The sequence below is a fragment of the Montipora capricornis genome, chromosome 8, assembly GCF_036669925.1.
Source record: "Montipora capricornis isolate CH-2021 chromosome 8, ASM3666992v2, whole genome shotgun sequence".
NCBI classification, from domain to species: Eukaryota; Metazoa; Cnidaria; class Anthozoa; order Scleractinia; family Acroporidae; genus Montipora; species Montipora capricornis.
This window is the reverse complement of record NC_090890.1, coordinates 48005703-48008202: the sequence shown is the minus strand read 5'-3', so window position 1 is coordinate 48008202 and position 2500 is coordinate 48005703. Positions and strand designations below refer to the sequence as shown.

The 2500-nt window shown below is 41.7% G+C and overlaps 1 protein-coding gene across 1 annotated transcript in view; it reads left to right on the top strand.

Moving 5' to 3' along the window:
- The window catches only part of LOC138060367 (TATA-binding protein-associated factor 172-like), a 44785-nt gene that overhangs the window by 40205 nt on the left and 2080 nt on the right, over window positions 1–2500 (top strand). Inside the window, exons 39-42 of the mRNA XM_068906123.1 lie at window positions 825–973; window positions 1558–1707; window positions 2148–2225; window positions 2342–2471. Coding sequence (XP_068762224.1) covers window positions 825–973; window positions 1558–1707; window positions 2148–2225; window positions 2342–2471 — 507 coding nt within the window. The remainder of the gene's footprint in view (window positions 1–824; window positions 974–1557; window positions 1708–2147; window positions 2226–2341; window positions 2472–2500) is intronic.

Here is a 2500-nt window from a genome sequence, read left to right as displayed (position 1 = left end):
AGGAGCGAGAGGAATACTTGAAGTCACCACAACTTGACTGGCTCCGCGAGAGTGAAGGAATTTCCGATCTTGCCTCGAGCTCGCAAAGCTCACTCTTTAACCACAATTTAGATATACACTTAGTGTTAGATGGTAGAGAGAATTCTTAATACTCTATCAATCAGTTTATGTGGAATCGAGTCCGATCTCTTGTGAGAAGGGTACAGAACGCGGCAGCGCGCTTAATATTTAAAAGAGTCTCTAGGTTTTGCTTGTTAAGACAATTACACTGGCTGCCTGTCCATTACCGCATAATATTCAAGACATTATTGATAACTTTTAAAGCTATCTACGGGCTGGCTCCAGAATACATTAGTTGCCTTGTACGTATCCGGTCTCAGGGGAGATATAATTTACGTAGCAAGGAAGGCATCATCCTTGACGGGTTACTTACATCTCGCAGGACTTATAAGACACTCGGTGACCGCGCCTTTGCGGTAGCGGTACCGAAACTTTGGAACGATCTACCGGCTACTATAAGGAACTGTGTTAGTATCTATAGTTTTAAATCAGATCTCAAGACCCATCTCTTTAAACAAGCATTTTTAGAATAATTCTTTTTACATTGCGAGGATATTAGGCTATTACTTCTACTATTTATTGTAAATATCATTATGTATGTAATTCTTTTCGATAGTATAAGATTGTAAAGCGCATTAGATCATTGCGTAATGGTAATGCGCTATAGAAAACAATGAATTATTATTATATATATTATTATTACATGGTCCCACCGTAAGGTTCTAACTGTCCGAGATCCGTCCCCATTTTGTCTGATCGCACAGGCACTTCAGTACCTTCGCAAGGTGTGCAATCATCCCCTCCTTGTGCTGACTGCCAATCATCCGGAATACAATAAAGTTATGGATCAGTTGCGGCAACAAAATTTTTCCATCCGGGACATACAGCACGCTGCTAAGCTTGTAGCTCTCAAGTAAGTTCTCGACTTTTCCTCTCTGAGCCCCTTTCGATAGCACTGACTTCCAGGATGATCAATCATTTTTCTTGGTTTCTGATATACGAACGCGCCAGACTGACCTGTTTTCTCACGTAATGGTGCTTTTCACTTTTCACTCTTCACTCCTTACTCCTTCTGATTGGACAATTTGAGTATGGTTTGCAAAGTTTGCAAAGTAAAATGGTGATAGTGATAGCACAATGGTCAATTTAGTCAAGACTAAAGGTTACATACCCCCTTTCCCCCCTCCCCCATTCCCCTCCTCCCTCTCCTCCCCCTCCTCACTTCCTACAAGCGATCAAATCATATGTTGCTTTTTGCTGATAGGATAACCGCGGAAAACTCTCGGTGTAGATTAAAAAAAAAAACAAGCTCAATTCCTCGTAACATGTAGATTCATGATGTCGAACCCTAGGTGGACGGTGAGTGTTCTCACCGCTGCGCCATCTTTACGCCACATTCAAGCGGTATTCTCCTCCAATTACTTAGATAGAAAAATTTGGTCTATTGGTTGTTGATTACGCAAAAAATCTCATTGCCTATTTGTTGTTGATTCGCAGGCAACTGCTGTTGGATTGCGGCATCGGCGCGAGCTCTTCATCTCCAGGCTCCAATGATCTGTCATCAGACCCGGTTGTGTCTCAGCATCGCGTTCTGGTGTTTTGCCAGCTAAAAAGCATGCTGGATATCGTCGAGAATGATCTTCTCAAGTAAGGAAACTTGTTTTCGTTCGCTGTCTTAAACGCACAGAGGACAATGCTAGCGAATGTTAAAGAACGACAAGACTAAATAATGTGTTTGAAATGCGATCAGTCATCATGATAATATAATGTGTTATAACAAGTTGGTTTTTCTCTGTTGCTGTAGTCGAAACCTCTTTATTTGTTGTTTTAAAAATAATCGTTGGAATTTGCTTTGACCTTCCACCAGATAGGGTATCTAAGCATAAGTCCGTTTGCGAAATGTGTGTGTTATTGCTTCAAACGCAAAGGCAAAGTATGCTTTTATTACTTCTTTTAAAAAGAAGGGGTCTCTCCAATTCAAAGTAATCTGGCCGTTGTTTGGAGGTGTTGATTTCCAACATTTGGCTCCATTGTTCTCTCGTATATTACACAACACGGTTGATACTTTGGTCGTTCGTTTCTTCCAGAAAGCACATGCCCAATGTGACGTACCTCAGACTTGATGGAAGTACTCCTGCAGGCTCCCGACACTCGCTTGTGCAAAGGTAAGAATAAAGAACTTCCCTCGAGTTTCTTTTGGCGCGTCGTGTTGTATATTAACAGTGAGATTAAATTGTGTGGTACGACAATGATTTGTATTGCTGTCTTCTATTCCATTTAGATTCAACAACGACCCATCGATCGACATTCTTCTCTTGACGACACATGTTGGAGGACTGGGGCTTAACCTGACTGGTGCCGACACGGTTATCTTTGTGGAGCATGACTGGAACCCAATGAAAGACCTGCAAGTAAGTCACACTTCACTGAAACGAAGAGA